The 16677-nt window shown below is 39.4% G+C and overlaps 1 protein-coding gene across 3 annotated transcripts in view; it reads left to right on the top strand.

Moving 5' to 3' along the window:
* The window catches only part of PPP2R3A (protein phosphatase 2 regulatory subunit B''alpha), a 281206-nt gene that overhangs the window by 193991 nt on the left and 70538 nt on the right, over positions 1-16677 (top strand). For all 3 annotated transcript variants that reach the window (XM_049870480.1, XM_049870478.1, XM_049870479.1), the window contains 2 exons: positions 8676-8762; positions 15422-15578. In XM_049870480.1, coding sequence (XP_049726437.1) covers positions 8676-8762; positions 15422-15578 — 244 coding nt within the window. The remainder of the gene's footprint in view (positions 1-8675; positions 8763-15421; positions 15579-16677) is intronic.

Genomic DNA, 16677 nt, shown 5'->3' with positions numbered 1-16677 from the left:
AGGTAGAAAATGAAAAGGGAAGAACACACTCAGCATTTCTCAAGCTGAAAGAACTGAAGAAAAAATTCAAGCCTCGAGTTGCAATATCGAAGGATTATACAGGGAATATATTAAACGACGCAGGAAACATCAGAAGAAGATGGAAGGAATACTCAGAGTCAGTATACTAAAAAGAATTGGTCGACATTCAACCATTTCAGGAGGTAGCATATGACCAGGAGCCGATGGTACTGAAGGAAGAACTCCAAGCTGCACTGAAGGCATTGGCAAAAAAACAAGGTTCCAGGAATTGACAATACCAATTGAGATGTTTCAACAAATGGATGCAGCACTGGAAGTGCTCAGTCGTCCATGCCAAGAAATTTGGAAGACAGCTGTCTGGCCAACCGACTGGAAGAGATCCATATTTATGCCTATTTCCAAGAAAGGTGATGCAACCAAATCTGGAAATTATCGAACAGTATCACTAATACTAAACACAAGTAAAATTTTGCTGAAGATCATTCAAAAGTGACTGCAGCAGTATATCGACAGGGAACTGCCAGAAATTCAAGCCGGATTAAGAAGAGGCAAAATGAGGGATATCATTGCAGATGTCAGGTGGATCCTGGCTGAGAGCAGAGAATACCAGAAGGATGTTCACTTATGTTTTATTGACTATGCAAAGGCATTCGACTGTGTGGATCATAATAAATTATGGATAACACTGGGAATGGTGGGAATCCCAGAACATTTGTTTGTGCTCATGAGGAACCTGTATGTAGATCAAAAGGCAGTCATTCGAACCAAACAAGGGGATACTGCATGGCTGAAAGTCAGGAAAGGTGTGTGTCAGGGTTGTATCCTTTCATCATACCTTTTCAATCTGTATGCTGAGCAAATAATCCAAGAAGCTGGACTATATGGAGGACAAAAGGGCATCAAGATTGGAGGGAGACTCATTAACAACCTGCGTTATGCAGATGACACAACCTTGCTTGCTGAAAGTGAAGAGGACTTGAAGCACTTACTAATGAAGATCAAAGACCACAGCCTTCAATATGGATTACACCTCAACATAAAGAAAACAAAAATTCTCACAACTGGAGCAATGAGCAACATCATGATAAACATAGAAAGGATTGAAGTTGTCAAGGATTTCATTTTATTTGGATCCACAATTAACACTCATTGAAGCAGCAGTCAGGAAATCAAAAGATTCATTGCATTGGGCAAATTTGCTGCAGACGACCTCTTTAAAGTGTTGAAAAGCAAAGATGTCACCCTGAAGACTAAGGTGCGCCTGACTCAAGCCATGGTGTTTTCAGTTGCTTCACATGCATGTGAAAGCTGGACAATGAATAAGGAAGACTGAGGAAGAATTGATGCCTTTGAACTGTGGTGTCAGTGAAGAACATTGAATATACCTTGGACTGCCAAAAGAACAAACAAATCTGTCTTGGAAGTAGAACCAGAATGCTTCTTGGAAGCAAGGATGAGGAGACTAAGTCTCACATACTTTGGACCTGTTATCAGAGGAATCAGTTACTGGAGAGGGACATCATGCTTGGTAAAGTAGAGGGCCAACAAAAAATAGGAAGACCCTCAACAAGATGGATTGACACAGTGGCTGCAATAATGGGTTCAAGCATAACAACGATTGTGAGAATGGCACAGGACCGGGCAGTGTTTTGTTCTGTTCTACGTAGGGTCACTAATGAGTCGGAACTGACCCAACAGCACTTAACAACAACAAATATTTATTGAGTTATTAAGTGAAATTATACATTGTGTTGGTCATCTAGTGCTGCTATAAAAGAAATACCGCAAGTGGATGCCTTTAACAAAGAAAAATTTATTCTCTCACAGTCCACTAGGTTAGAAGTCCAAATTCAGGATGTCAGCCCCAGAGGAAGGCTTTCTTTCTCTTTCGGCTCGGAGGAAGGTCCTTGTCCTCCATCTTCCCTTGGTCTGGGACCATCTCAGTGCAGGAACCCCACGTCCAAAGGACGTGCTCTGCTCCCAGCACTGCTTTCTTGGTGGTATGAGGTCCCCATGTCTCTCTGCTCGCTTCTCTCTTTTATATCTCAAAGAGATTGGCTTAAAACACTAATCTTGTACCTCTCACCAATATAACTGCCACTAATCTGTCCTATTACATCATAGTGATAGGATTTATAACATATAGGGAAATCATATCAGAAGATAAAATGGTAGACAATCATACAAGGGAATCATGACCTAGCCCAGTTGATAGATATTTGCGGGGGGACACAGTTCAATCCTTGACAGTTATTAAGTGAAATTATTCTTGCCTAAGAATTCTACATTAGCTGTGGCTACTAATCACAAGTGGAATTATTGGGCTCTGATTGTTTACTGCTCTGTAAACTCCAGGCATTGTCAACGGCATAATTTAGAATCTTGGGAGTTGGGGAAAAAAATTTTAAAAATCAGCCTCAGAATTAATGACAGGTACTTCAGAGAAAAGGCAAAATTATTTCCTCACATGACCCTGTGGAATGTTATTTAATGCCAGTGTTATTCAGTAACAATTAGTACATTGTTATTCAGTTACTTCATTTTACAGCTGGAAGAAACCACTGACACATAGTATGATCCACATATTAGCTTATGTGTGGTACATATAAAAAAAAAGTTGTACATCTTTTATTTTCTGTTTATCACTGGATAATTATGGTACAGGAAAAGACTTTTTTTTTTAAATAAACTATTTTGTTAGCTGTCTTTTAGGCTGGAAAGACAGAGCACCACCTATGCATACAGCAGAAAAGGATATTACTACCCAAATAAGAGATCATACCTAATGCCAGTCCATATTCTCCTTTACTCACAGAGAAGAGTTAGCAGTCAGAAACATGCCTCTTGATATTGAAGTATTCTTAACAGAACTAATGAAAATTGGAAATACCAGCAAATTTTAGCCCTTGGATACAGTCTTGCATGCTGTGAGAAGAAAATGCCAATGAATAAAAGGCTCCGCTTATCCAAACTGGCGTTTGCTGACTTTCGAAGAAAGAAATGCTCAAATAAGTTTTTTAAACAAGCGATGAGATTTAAAACATTTCTTTATGACACTGGCGCTGGCAATAAAGATACTTCTGTGGCTTGTCTGCATGGTATCCTAGTGATGTATTCATTGTCTTGATTGGCCTGAGTTCATCCCTTCAGGGTGAAATGCCAGGATTTTTATTGTTGAGAGCAAGATACCAAGATTTCCTAACATAACTAAGTTGTGGTGAAGACTGCTCATCACTAAGAGCTTAAGCCTTTCACTTGAAGACTTACCTCTTGACAGAAAAAAAAATCATTATTTTTTTTTATTAACTTTTATTGAGCTTCAAGTGAACGTTTACAAATCAAGTCAGACTGTCACATATAAGTTTATATACACCTTACTCCGTTCTCCCACTTGCTCTCCCCCTGAGTCAGCCCTTCCAGTCTCTCCTTTTGTGACAATTTTGCCAGCTTCCAGCTCTCTCTATCCTCCCATCCCCCCTCCAGACAGGAGATGCTAACACAGTCTCAAGTGTCCACCTGATAATCATTAGCTCACTCTTCATCAGCATCTCTCTCCTACCCACTGTCCAGTCCCTTTCATGTCTGCTGAGTTGTCTTCGGGAATGGTTCCCGTCCTGGGCCAACAGAAGGTTTGGGGACCATGACCGCTGGGATTCCTCTAGTCTCAGTCAGACCATTAAGTATGGTATTTTTGTGAGAATTTGGGGTCTGCATCCCACTGATCTCCTGCTCCCTCAGGGGTTCTCTGTTGTGCTCCCTGCCAGGGTAGTCATCGGTTGTAGCCGGGCACCATCTAGTTCTTCTGGTCTCAGGATGATGTAAGTCTCTAGTTCATGTGGCCCTTTCTGTCTCTCGATCATTAGCCATTAGAGAAATGCAAATTAAAACTACGATGAGATTCCATCTCACTCCAACAAGGCTGGCATTAATCCAAAAAACACAAAATAATAAATGTTGGAGAGGCTGCAGAGAGATTGGAACTCTTATACACTGCTGGTGGGAATGTAAAATGGTACAACCACTTTGGAAATCTATTTGGCGTTATCTTAAACAGTTAGAAATAGAACTACCATACAACCCAGAAATCCCACTCCTCGGAGTATACCCTGGAGAAACAAGAGCCTTCACACAAACAGATATATGCACAACCATGTTTATTGCAGCTCTGTTTACAATAGCAAAAAGCTGGAAGCAACCAAGGTGTCCATCAACAGATGAGTGGTTAAATAAATTGTGGTATATTCACACAATGGAATACTACGCATCGATAAAGAACAGTGAGGAATCTGTGAAACATTTCATAACATGGAGGAACCTGGAAGGCATTATGCTGAGCAAAATTAGAGGCAAAAGGACAAATATTGTATAAGACCACTATTATAAGATCTTGAGAAATAGTATAAACTGAGAAGAACACATACTTTTGTGGTTACGAGGGGGGGAGGGAGGGAGGGTGGGAGAGGGTTTTTTACTGATTAATTAGTAGATAAGAACTGCTTTAGGTGAAGGGAAGGACAATACTCAATACATGGAAGGTCAGCTCAACTGGTCTGGACTGGACCAAAAGCAAAGAAGTTTCCGGGATAAACTGAATACTTCAAAGGTCAGCGGAGCAAGGGTGGAGGTTTGGGGACTATGGCTTAAGGGGACTTCTAAGTCAATTGGCAAAATAATTCCATTATGAAAACATTCTGCATCCCACTTTGAAATGTGGCGTCTAGGGTCTTAAATGCTAACAAGCGGCCATCTAAGGTGCATCAATTGGTCTCAACCCACCTGGATCAAAGGAGAAAGAAAAAATCATTATTATTGGATGACATTTTTTTTTGAAGTCCAAATTCTGTAAAAGATCACTCTCTGCCAAGCTGAAGAGCCAGGTCTGTAGCTATGTTCACGCTGTAAAGTCACATACAGTCAGAAATCTCTTCATAATTGATGTGTCTGCATTCACCCAGTTGGAAGAAACTATCTGACAGAGCCCCCAAACACTTACTTCCATTCCTCGTGACCTATAATTGTGAATTAGAGGTCTCCAATTTTAATTTAATAGATGAAGAGAAGCTGACTTACGACACAACTTATCTTATCAAGTTGACTAGAAATTGCTTAGTGAAAGATTGCCAAATTTTATTGCTCTCACTGGTAGCAAAAAGTTATTGCTATTATTGATTTTTAAATTTTGTTTAATATATTTGTGATTAATTTCTTTTTTTATTTACTTGAAAGCGGTAGACCAAAAGTTAGGGGAAAAAAAAAACCCTGTCATTAATATAGAACCAGCAGTTACATGCTCTTGCCACTAGATGGTGCCCCTACCTTAATAAACAAAAATGCTGAAATCAGTAATGTAGAAGCCAACAAAAAGTGGGGCCCCTGAATAAGGACATTTAGGCTATGAAAAAATGAAATACAAGTGTTTTTTTTTTTTGTAGTACTAGATAAGTAGATTAAAAGAGGCTAAAAATAGGAAACACCTAAAAGTCAAACTATTTACCAATTTTAATTCTGTCAAAAAAAATGAAAGAGTAAGATAAGAATAAAATAAATGAGATAAGACTCAGTAAGATAAACACAGAAATAAAGTTTTATAATTTTAAATGTGACACAGTGCTTCCATAAGTAACAAAATGTGTAAATATATAGATAGAGTGGGAGGGAGGGAGAAAGAGGGATTTATTACTTAGAGGGCTGAATTTCTGTTAATGATGGAATAATTTGGAAAAGGATAGTGGTTAACGGTTGCACAACATGATGAATATAATTAACATCACTGAATTGTACATGTAAAAATTATTGAATTGGCAAATGTTTTGTTATATATATTTTATCACAACAAAAAAATTTAAGTAGGAAACTCAGATTTTAAGATAAATTTGCATTCAAAATCAAGAAATGTGGACAAAATCTAACAATATTCAAAAAATAAAAACTTGGTGTAGTATTATATATTGAAATTGACTCTAACTTTACAGAGGGGAATGGAATTATGATAAACAAGATTCTTAATGTTTATTTTCAAGTATATAATTTCTGTACTAAAAGTCCTCCATCTTTTTTATATGAACTTCTGCCAAGCTAGTGCTAAGAATACAATGTTAAGTAAGACACATTCTCTGCCTCAAGGACTTCAGAGTAAGTGGTTGGCGCCAGTAGAGAAATTAGGCACCAGCTGTCCTGGCTCCCACCTAATGCAAGAATCCTGCCAGCTCCCTTCTTGAATACTCGTGGTGAAAAGAAACCTCACTACTTCACACAACCTGTAGCTTCATAGGACTATTTTTAGGAGACTCTTCCTGATGTTGAAGCATTTCAGTTTAAGGACATTTCTTTCCAGTAGTTCTAATTCTGCACTTTGGTGTGACACTGAACAAGGCTACTCAGTAGCCAGCCATGCAGATCGTGATAACATCTACATTTTAATCTTATTTTTTTTCTCAAGACTAAACATTACTACATTACCAATATCTTAAACTATTCCTGGTATGATTTAGTTACTATAATTTAGTTTCCAGACCTATCAATATTTTTGTTGCCCAAACTTACTCAAATTGATCAATGTTTCTGATAAAATATGGTACTTAGAATTGAACACAACCGTCATATGATCTGGGAAACCCTGGTGGCATAGTGGTTAAATGCTACGGCTGCTAACCAAAGGGTCAGCAGTTCGAAGCCACCAGGCGCTCCTTGGAAACTCTGTGGCGCATTTCTACTCTGTCCTATAGGCTCGCTATGAGTCAGAATCAATTCGATGGCACTGGGTTTGGTTTTTTTGGTTTTTATCATATGTTCTGTGAGCATCACAGAATACCAGGAACTGGTATATTTTCCTACCTGATCACTCTGTTTTTATTTATTCCATTAAGATTTTATTAGCTTTTTCTTTAAAACACTGCAGCCCATTTGGGGCTCCTGTTAAACGTATAACAACTGAAACCCCTCATCATTTGCATATGCACTTAAAAGAGAGAAAAAATTTTTTTCTCTTTTAAGTTACGCCAGGCCAATTCCTTCTCCACTCTCATCCTTGTGGTTGTGATGGTTAAACTTTACATGTACCCATTTTAACTTTCAACTCATCACTTTCCATCCACCTATTACTACTACTTCTGTTGTTACTGTTCACTTGGCAAACATTTGTTAAGTATTTCCTAAACACTGATGATTAAAAACTAAGCAAGATGGTAGCTCTCACAGAAACTGCCACAGTGTTTTTGAATACAGGTTACCCTTCCCTGTTTTCTGCACATTTTATATGCATTCTATCTGTAAGTCATAGATGGAAATTCTGACTTATGTAAAATCCTAGAGACCTTCTTTGGGTAGGCATTCATCTGGTCTTCAAGAAGAACAAAAAAGTAAGACATTTTGACGTCTTTCAAAGGGTAAGCCTAATGAAAAACTAAACTGCCATTCTGCTTCTTCAGCAAAGAGAGTGATTCTCGAACAGAACAGGGAAAAACTAGCATCAGGATGAAGGTCCATACTTCTGCTGCCCAGTGTTCCCCACCCCACCCCTGTCCTTGGTGCTAACTCCTTCTGACCTTCCAGATTCTGCCTCAAGTACTCCATTCCACAAGAAGCCCCAGAACTCTGAATAGAGTTGTTCTGCTAGCTATGAATCCAGCTTTCATTTCTCTATCACAAAGATAACATGAAAATCTTTGTTACACGGCATTCAAGCTTCATTGATTTATTAAGAAATTATTGACCACCTGATACTAGCAAGGCACTGTATGAGGCACTGGGATGCAAGTCAAGTAAGATTTGATCTCTTAGAGTTTGAAGATGATGATGGTCAAGTGCACTGTATTTAGAATGTAACCACAGGAATAACTGAAAGAGGGTCAAGTGGCAGTGGGAGCACGGAAGGCAGCACTCCACCCCAGTTCCTATTCTGAGACTTCCTGTGGAGTGTGGTGCTTTGGCTAGATTCTAGAGGGTCAGAAAGAGTTAGTGCTATTAACGGGTCTGGACCTTCATCCTGATGCTAGTTATTCCCTGTTCTGTGTGAGAATCACTCTCTTTGCTGAAGAAGCCAGAAGCAAAATGGCAATTTAGTCCCTCATTAGGCCTACTCTTTGAAAGATGTCCAATGTCTTCCTTTGTTTTTCTTGTACCGAAATAGCTTTAAAAAAGAGAGGTCTAACTTCTTCCATGACAAAACCATCAAGGACATAGGATTGCCATATTAGACTATCAAAATCAAAGCCAAAGTACAAAAAAAAAGAGAAAAAAAAACAAACCCTGCTTAAACTGCTCTTTACACTTCTGCTGCTTTTTGGAGAAATATTAGTAAGTCAAAGAAAGATTAATGGGGTGAGAGTAATGCAAGGTGAATTATTAAGAATGCACTGTGTCCTCCTACCTTAACGAGCACAGCTTCTATGTTCTTCCTCAAATCCTCCTCCACACCACAGCACACCACCCCAAGTCTCAAGCTCGTTGTTCCTCATCCCGTCTCCCATCCTCTCCAGGGTCTCGCTTCTGCTGAATTCATTAAAACATTAGTCAGTAACAAAGGTGTTCATGGCCAAATAAGGACTTAGGATATACATTACCCCAGATGTATTTGAGTTTCCATAGATGGTCTTTGGTAAAGTAAAAGATTTCTTTAATGTTTTTATTTGGTTTTGTTTTCTGTTTGGAACCAGGTAATTCAGAGAATATTCTACACAGTCAACAGATCATGGAGTGGAAAAATCACTACGACAGAGATAAGAAAAAGCAACTTTTTGCAAGTATGCCTGTCATTGGAATTCAGATATAAAGAGCAATTTAAATAACATTCCCATTTAATTTAACAAATATTTGCATGCCAACTGTATGCAAAGCACTGTCACTACTTTTAGTCATTAGGTATTTATCAGTTACCTAAAGGACATTGGGATATGTTGGGGGGACAAACATGTATAACAAGGCATGCACTGTGGAGCAAAGGAGAGAAGGCACTGACAGCCACACCTGGCTTGAGAAATTCTACAGAGGTGTACAAAATGTGCAGAGAAGGCTTCCCAGAATGACTGTGTGACCTTGGCCTTGGAGGAGATCGAGAGTTTACCAAGATAAAAAATTGGAAGAAAGCAGGATTCCAGATAGAGGAAGCAGCATAAACAAAGGCCCAGAAGCATGAAAGTGTCATGTTGAGGAACTGAAGAACAGTCTCAAGTGGCCAAAGAGCAGGCCCTGTGAGGAGAGTGACCACAGAGGAGGCTGGAAGGACGAGCTGGGGCCAGGTTGGAAAGGCCCTTGTAGAAGAAATGTGCTGAGGAATTTGCACTTGGTCCTTTCAGCAATGATTCTTTATCCAGCTTCTGCTGAGGGAAAATACTCAAAATTCCTTTTAAGAAAGAATACGTTTCATTTGATTACCTGATTTATTTTTTCAATTAAGAGAGATTAAAAAGTATTGACCACTGAAAAAAAAAAATAAATCAATTTCGACTCATAGAGACCCTATAGGACAGAGTAGAACTGCCCCGTAGGGTTTCCAAGGAGTGGCTGGTGGATTAGTACTACCAACCTTTTGGTTAGCAGCTGAGCTCTTAACCCCTGTGCCACCAGGGCCCTTTTGACCACTAGTTGGAGCCTTGTCCTGAAGTAGCTTCCATGCCTGATTGTTTAAGTGTCTGTAAACCTAAAGAAAGTAGAATTAATCACACTTGAAATGAAATATTTTATTATAAATAATAAATGAAGTTTAGGCTCATAATCTAACCTTATTTACTCTTTATTTTTTCCTGTCTTCATCTAAGACAGACAAGGTAATAAGGACTTGGCAAAATTAGCAGTCCATGATGGACATATACAAGTATTTTTTATTCTGAAGTTAACAGTTATTATCACAGTTATTGTTAATACTTACCGACCTACCTGGGCTCTCAGCAGATATGCAATGGGATAAGGTAGTAGTAATTTAATAAAAGAAGCCTCACACCTTAAGCATTGAACAACTTTGCTGCAAGAGACTTCTTTAAAGTGTTGAAAAGCAAAGATGTCACTTTGAAGACTAAGATGCGCCTGACCCAAGCCATGGTATTTTCATTGGTCTCATATGCATGCAAATGTTGGAGAGTGAATAAGGAAGATCAAAGAAGAATTGATGCCTTTGAATTATGGTGTTGGCAAAGAATATTGAATATACTGTGCACTGCCAGAAGAATGAACATATCTATCTTGGAAGAAGTACAGCCAGAATGCTCCTGAGAAGCAGGGATGGTGATACTTCATCTCACACACTTTGGACATGTTATCAGGAGGGTCCAGTGCCTGGAGAAAGACATCATGCTTGGTAAACTAGTTGTTGTTTTGGGTGCTGTCAGGTCAGTTCCGACTCATAGCGACCCTTTGTACAACAGAACAAAACACTGGTCAGTCCTGTGCTGTCCTCACAATCTTTGTTATGTTTGAGCTCATTGTTGCAGCCACTGTGTCAAATCCATCTCACAGAAGATCTTCCTCTTTTTCACTGACCTTACTAAGTTGAAAGAACTAATAGCCTCTTCCACAGTCAGCCCCTGGCCTTGTTCTGACTGACAATATTGAGCTGCCAAAGAATAAACAAGCTTGCCTTGGAAGAAGTACAATCAGAGTGCTCCTTGGAAGCGAGGATGGCAAGACTTCATCTCACATACTTTGGACATGTTACCAGGAGGAACCAGTCCCTGGAGAAGAACATTATGTTTGGTAAGGTAGAGGGTCAGCGAAACAAAGGAAGACCCTCAACAAAATGGATTGACACAGTGGCTGCAACAACAGACTCAAACATAGCAACTATTGTAAGGATGGTGCAGGACCAGGCAGTGTTTTGTTCATTCTTTTGGCAGTCCATGGTATATTCAATATTCTTTGCCAACACCACAGTTCCAAGGCGTCAACTCTTCTTCGGTCTTCCTTATTGTCCAGCTTTCACATGCATATGATGTGATTGAAAATACCATGGCTTCGGTCAGGCGCACCTTAGTCATCAGGGTGACATCTTTGTTCTTCAACACTTTGAAGAGGTCCTTTGCAGCAGATTTACCCAATGCAATGCATCTTTTGATTTCTTGACTGCTGCTTCCATGGCTGTGGATTGTGGATCCAAGTCAAATGAAATCCTTGACAATTTCAATCTTTTCTCCGTTTATCATGATTTTGCTCATTGGTCCAGTTGTGAGGATTTTTGTTTTCTTTATGTTGAGGCGTAATCCATACTGAAGGCTGTGGTCTTTGATCTTGATTAGTAAGTACTTCAAGACCTCTTCACTTTCAGCAAGCAAGGTTGTGTCATCTGCATAACGCAGGTTGTTAATGAGTCTTCCTCCAATCCTGATGTCCCATTCTTCTTCATATAGTCCAGCTACTCGTATTATTTGTTCAGCATACAGATTGAAAAGGTATGGTGAAAGAATACAACCCCGATGCACACCTTTCCTGACTTTAAACCAATCAGTATCCCCTTGTTTTGTCCGAACAACTGCCTCTTGATCTATGTAAAGTTTCCTCATGAGCACAATTAAGTGTTCTGGAATTCCCATTCTTCACAGTGTTAGCCATAGTTTGTTATGATCCACACAGTCGAATGCCTTTGCATAAATAATCCATAAAACACAGGTAAACATCCTCCTGGTATTCTCTGCTTTCAGCCAGGATCCATCTGACATCAGCAATGATATCCCTGGTTCTACGTCCTCTTCTGAAACCGGCCTGAATTTCTGGCAGTGCCCTGTCAATATGCTGCTGCAGCCGTTTTTGAATGATCTTCAGCAAAATTTTGCTTGCGTGTAATATTAATGATACTGTTCTATAATTTCCACATTTGGTTGGATCACCTTTCTTGGGAATAGGCATAAATATGGCTCTCTTCCAGTCAGTTGGCCAGGAAGCTGTCTTCCATAGTTCTTGGCATAGACAAGTGAGCACCTCCAGTGCTGCATCTGTTTGTTGAAACATCTCAGTTGATATTCCACCAATTCCTGGGGCCTTATTTTTCACCAATGTCTTCAGAGCAGCTTGGACTTCTTCCTTCAGTACCATCGGTTCCTGATCATATGCCCCCTCTTGAAATGGTTGAATATTGACTAATTCTTTTTGGTATAATGACTCTGTGTATTCCTTCCATCTTCTTTTGATGCGTTCTGCGTTGTTTAATATTTTCCCCATAGAATCCTTCACTATTGCAACTCAAGGCTTGAATTTTTTCTGAAGTTCTTTCGGCTTGAGAAATGCCGAGCGTGTTCTTCCCTTTTGGTTTTCCATCTCCAGCTCTTTGCACATGTCATTATAATACTTTACTTTGTCTTCTCAAGAGGCCCTTTGAAATCTTCTGTTCATTTCTTTTACTTCATCAGCTCTTCCTTTTGCTTCAGCTGCTGGATGCTCAAGAGCAAGTTTCAGAGTCTCCTCCGACATCCATCTTGGTCTTTTCTTTCTTTCCTGTCTTTTCAGTGACCTCTTGCTTTCTTCGTGGATGATGTCCTTGATGTCATTCCACAACTCGTCTGGTCTTCGGTCACTAGTCCTCAATGCGTCAAATCTATTCTTGAGATTGTCTCTAAATTCAGGTGGGATATACTCAAGGTCATATTTTGGCTCTCGTGGACTTGTTCTGATTTTCTTCAGTTTCACCTTGAACTTGCATATGAGCGATTGATGGTCTGTTCCAGACTCAGCCCCTGGCCTTGTTCTGACTGATGATATTGAGCTTTTCCATCGTCTCTTTCCACAGATGTAGTCAATTTGATTTCTTTGTGTTCCATCTGGTGAGGTCCATGTGTATAGTCGCCGTTTATGTTGGTGAAAGAAGGTATTTGCAGTGAAGAAGTCGTTGGTCTTGCAAAATTCTATCATTTGATCTCCGGCATTGTTTCTGTCACCAAGGCCATATTTTCTAACTACTGATCCTTCTTTGTTGCCAACTTTCACATTCCAATCGCCAGTAATTATCAATGCATCTTGATTACATGTTCTATCAATTTCAGACTGCAGCAGCTGATAAAAATCTTCTATTCCTTCATCTTTGGCCCTAGTGGTTGGTGCGTAAATTTGAATAATAGTCATATTAACTGGTCTTCCTTGTAGGCATATGGATATTATCCTATCACTAACAGCATTGTACCTCAGGATAGATATTGAAATGTTCTTTTTGACGATGAATGCAACACCATTCCTCTTTAAGTTGTCACTCCCAGCGTACTAGACTGTGATTGTCCGATTCAAAATGGCCAATACCAGTCCACTTCGGCTCACTAATGCCTAGGATATCGATGTTTATGTGTTCCATTTCATTTCTGACAATTTCCAGTTTTCCAAATTCATACTTCGTACATTCCAGGTTCTGATTATTAATGGATGTTTGCAGCTGTTTTTTCTCATTTTGAGTCGTGCCACATCAGCAAATGAGGGTCCCGAAAGCCTTACTCCATCCACGTCATTAAGGTCGACTCTGCTTTAAGGAGGCAACTCTTCCCCAGTCATCTTTTGAGTGCCTTCCAACCTGGGGGGCTCATTTTCCAGCACTGTATCAGACAGTGTTCCGCTGCTATTTGTAAGGTTTTCACTGGCTAGTGCTTTTCAGAAGTAGACTGCCAGGTCCTTCTTCCTCGTCTGTCTTAGTCTGGAAGCTCAGCTGAAACCTGTCCTCCAAGGGTGACTCTGCTGGTGTCTGAATACCGGTGGCATAGCTTCCAGCATCACAGCAACACAGTCTTTTAATAGAGGGATATAATTCATTCACCTTTATTGTGATATTGATGTATCGGATATTATTTCTGTCATTTTACTTTGCTTTTTCTATTTCCTAAGCTTTTTTATGGTTTCTTTTATTTTTCTTTCTGAATCTTTCATTTCTAAAAATTTCATTTATCTGCCCAGTTATATGATAATTTGGCTGATAATAGAATTCCAGTTCAAAATCTTGATCCTGGTGATTTCTGTAGGAGTACACAGTGAGTTAAGGGAAACAGGTTTACCTCCAGTTCAGGGCCCTGCAGCATCATCACAGTTGTATTCATAAGTAAATATATCTGTCCAGCCTTTATGGTAAACTTGATTTCATTACAAAACCAAACCCTATATGAGAATGCCTATTCTTCATAATATACTTCTCATGTAACTGAAAAGTCAAATAAAGTGTTAGTTTGTAGCCATGAAACTTAGCCTGGTATCTGATGGTTCTTTGCTAGCCAGGCAGTGGGCCTTTGATAGGCTGCAGTCCCCTTGGTAATGGTCCTCCCCTCTCCCTGCTTATGTACCCTCTGCAGCCTCTAACCCCTTGCTATACATATTATTTAAAAAAAAAAAAAAAAAAGCTTGCCATTGAGACGATTCCAACTCATAGCAACCCTATAGAACAGAGTAGAACTGCCCCATAGGTTTTCCAAGGAGCAGCTGGTAGATTCAAACTGCTGACCTTTTGGTTAGCGGCCACGCTCTTAACCACTGGACCACCAGGGCCCCATACGTATTATAAACCCAAAACCCAGTGCCATGGAGTCAATTCTGACTCATAGCGACCCTATAGGACAGAGTAGAACTGCCCCATAGTTTCCAAACACTTGTTGATTGATCAGTTGATTGAGTTGTTGTTGTTAGGTCCTGTCGAGGTGGTTCCGACTCAGGGCAACCCTGTGCACAACCGAACGAAACACTGCCCAGTCCTGCATCATCCTTAGAATCGTTTTTATGCTTGAGCCCATTGTTGCATCCACTGTGTCAATCCACCTCGCTGAGGGTCTTCCTCTTTTCTGCTGACCCTGTACTTTACCAAGCATGATGTCCTTCTCCAAGGATTGGTCCCTCCTGATGACATATCCTAAGCACGTGAGACAAAGTCTCACCATTCACACTCCCAAGCAGCATTCTGGCTGTACTTCTCCCAAGACAGAATTCATCTCCCTGCCGGTCCATAGTACATTCAATATTCTTCACCAGCACCACAATTCAAAGGCATCAATTCTTCTTCGGTCTTCCTTATTCATTGTCCAGCTTTCACGTGCATATAATGCGATTAAAAATACCATGGCTTGGGTCAGGCACACCTTAGTCTTCAAGGTGACATCTTTGCTTTTCGGCACTTGAAAGAGGTTCTTTGCAGCAGATTTGCCCAGTGCAGTGCGTCTTTTGATTTCTTGACTGCTACTATCGTGGGTGTTGATTGTGGATCCAAGTAAAATGAAATCCTTGACAACTTCAGTCTTTTCTCTGTTTATCATGATGTTGCTTATTGGCCCAGTTGTGAGGATTTTTGTTTTCTTTATGTTGTTGATTAAGTAGGTTGCTTATTAAAGTTCCTAGTTTGGTACCAAAAACAAAATTTTAAATTTAGTTTAAAAAAATTTTTACTAGACTCTATGCAGTGGCCAAAGCTGGTTTTTCATTATTATAAACTAAATTAATTCTCCTATTCATACCATTTCAGACTCTAGCCCTTTTGGAAGAAGAGGAAGACATAAACCAAATCACAGATTACTTCTCCTATGAACATTTCTATGTTATTTATTGTAAATTCTGGGAACTAGATAGTGATCATGACCTCTACATCAGCCAGACTGATCTATCTCGATATAATGATCAGGGTGAGTGACTCTACAGATACTAAGACTTAACCATCTTGGAGAAGTCAGAAGTTACGTAAATTGCCCCACTCATTATGGAGAATTCCCATCTCTTAATTTCTATATCTACTCCAGTCCTCTCTACTGGACCAAGAATTTTCGAGTGAGGATAAACTAAGACAATTTTTAAATTTTTTAATTAAGAGGCTAGGTGTAGGAGAAGGAATTTGGAGGTAAGTGAGAATTTATAGTCTTAGTTTTGGTGATAAGGGGCAACTTTGTATACAGATGTGTGTTTTCTGATGATGAATTCAATGAGATCCACACCTGTGCAAATTTTATTTGAAAGAGAATGTATATGCACCTTTAGAAACATTCCCATTTAACACTATTTCTAGAAAAAAAACAAGGATGAAAATACTGTTTCCTATTTTCCGTTTTTTTCCTGACCGAATCTTATAAAAATATTCTTTTTGGAATTTAGTTCCAGAAAAGATATTTTCTCTGTAAAATGAATTTTTGTTCTTTCTTTTGTCAGAAAATAAAAATTACATATTACGTGATATTACCCATTTTGCTTCATTTTTGCCAGTTGTAAACTTAGAACCTATTGCTTTGCTGATTTAATTTTCTTAGCTAAGTAACAAGATAATGGATTCGTTTTCTCTCATCAGATTGTCCCTGTTCTATCCTTAAATGTCTTCTCAGGCATTTTTAGTCAGCCTTTGAGCCTTTTGGATGAAAATGGAGCCACCAGGGTTCCATTTTTGGATATAGCAGAGTACAAATCTTAAATGTTGAATTTCCTTCTGTTATTTGGTATGTCTATGACTAATGGCAAGCATCTTAAGAAAAGGCCCATGTATATGTCAAGTTTCATAGAGTTTTGCATATTTAAGAAACAGAATTCTCTCAAATTCTCAGGTGCCAGACAAGCGTCAAGGGGGACTACTCAAATGTACTTACTTGGTAAACAAGCATGTTAGTACTCTTACCTCCCTTCTTTAAGTAGTCATAACCTTCCTGTCAGCAGAATAGCATAAAGATGGAGATATTCGTAGGACTATTGGGTAGCTTTATTAGCTATGCACCTCCCCATTACCAGTGAACAGATCACCTG

The sequence above is a fragment of the Elephas maximus genome, chromosome 26, assembly GCF_024166365.1.
Source record: "Elephas maximus indicus isolate mEleMax1 chromosome 26, mEleMax1 primary haplotype, whole genome shotgun sequence".
Classification (NCBI taxonomy): Eukaryota; Metazoa; Chordata; class Mammalia; order Proboscidea; family Elephantidae; genus Elephas; species Elephas maximus.
The sequence above is the reverse complement of the archived record's forward strand: the minus strand, read 5'-3'. Positions and strand labels throughout refer to the sequence as shown.